This window comes from Myotis davidii, unplaced genomic scaffold, assembly GCF_000327345.1.
Source record: "Myotis davidii unplaced genomic scaffold, ASM32734v1 scaffold1134, whole genome shotgun sequence".
NCBI classification, from domain to species: domain Eukaryota; kingdom Metazoa; phylum Chordata; class Mammalia; order Chiroptera; family Vespertilionidae; genus Myotis; species Myotis davidii.
Window position 1 is genome coordinate 807,655 of NW_006286229.1, and position 1,494 is coordinate 809,148.

General features: G+C 67.1%; 1 protein-coding gene across 1 annotated transcript in view; it reads right to left on the reverse strand.

Annotated features, from left to right (window-relative positions):
* The window catches only part of LRP1 (LDL receptor related protein 1), an 86,951-nt gene that overhangs the window by 14,677 nt on the left and 70,780 nt on the right, over window positions 1-1,494 (reverse strand). Inside the window, exons 54-56 of the mRNA XM_015559767.1 lie at window positions 1,310-1,485; window positions 673-860; window positions 313-518 (exon numbers count right to left, since the gene is read on the reverse strand). Of these exons, the coding sequence (XP_015415253.1) occupies window positions 313-518; window positions 673-860; window positions 1,310-1,485 (570 nt within the window). The remainder of the gene's footprint in view (window positions 1-312; window positions 519-672; window positions 861-1,309; window positions 1,486-1,494) is intronic.

The window sequence follows — 1,494 nt, forward strand, 5'->3', positions numbered from 1 at the left end:
AGTGGCCGAGCTGGAGCCCCGACCCGGCCTGTCTGAGCCGGCTCCTGCAGCACAGCACCCATGGTCTGCCGTCAGGAAGGGGGAGCTAGAGTACGCCAACCCCAGGCCCCACGCCCACCTGCCTCGGCTGTCACCTGGAACTGTGCGTGGAAGGATCCTCTGGCCGAGGCCGACCCCGGGACGCACCCTGCGGGGCTCGGCCGTGCCCTCTGGCTTTATGCCCACTCTTGCCCCTGGGCCCTGGTCCCTGATAGCTTCAACCCCAGCCCCATCAGGGCTGCGGTGCCCGGGCAGCCTTGCTGGCACACTGACCAACGTGACGATTGGAGCCGTCCAAGCTGGCAAACTCAATGTAGTCCTCCCGCGCATCGGCCCAGTAGATGCGCTCGGTGACGTAGTCCAGGGTCAGGCCGTTGGGCCAGGTGATCTTGGTGTCCACGATGACGCTGCGGCCAGACCCATCCATGCCGATCCGGCCGATGAGTGAGTGGTCACCCCAGTCTGTCCAGTACAGGTACCTGGCAGGAGGGTGGGCAGTGAGCCCGAGAAAGCCAGCGACTAGTCCCTCCAGCTCCCACCTGCATGCGGGGGGGCGGGGGGGAGGGACAGGGCCTGGCCGCCTGCCACCTGCTTTCACCAGCTCCCAGCTCCCGCCACTCCCGGCTCCCTTACCCGTTCTGCACATCCACCACCAGAGCCCTGGGCTCACGGAGGCCGGAGCTGACCAGCACCGTCCGGTAGGCCCCGTTGAGCTTGGACACCTCGATGGTGTCCCGGCCTTTGTCGCACCAGTATAGGTTGCCGCCCACCCAGTCCACAGCCAGCCCGTCGGGGTTGCTGAGGCCGGTCCGGTGCAGCACCTTCGGATGAAGGGGGAGAGCTGAGTGCCCTGGGTGGGCCCCTCAGCCTCAGCTTCCCCTGTGTACGCGGGGAGCGTGGCTGTGAGGACAATGGAAAAACCCAGCCTGGGGCCTGGGGCGGCCGAGGTGCGAGGGAAGGGGTCTCTACATGAGACCCTCATGCCCCCCACGGCACAGGCGTCAGTGAGGCCAGACACAAGGGGGGTCTCACTGAGGATCAGGCAAAGAGCAAGAGGGACCTCCCAGACCTGCCTCTGGGCGTGGTGGAGGGGGAGAGGCAAGGCCAGGCAGTCACGGAGGGCCAGCAGGAAGGGGGAGGAGGTCACTGGGGTAGGTGCGTGGGGAGAAGGGGCGACGGCCTTGGAATAAAGAGCGCCCCCTGGGGAGGGGCCTTGGGGCGCTGGATCTCTGCACCCCGCAGGGCAGCTGGGGTGTGGACCTGGCCGCACCTGCACGTCGCTACCGTTGAGGTGCATCCTGCGGATCATGCTGCCCTGAGTGGTCACGTCCGTCCAGTAAATCATCTGCTCGCGGTAGTCGAAGTCCAAGGCGACGGCGTTGTTCAGGCCCTGCGTGGGGGACAGGTCTGAGTAGACAGGAGCGGGCAGCTGGGGCAGCCCGGGAGCTGGGACGC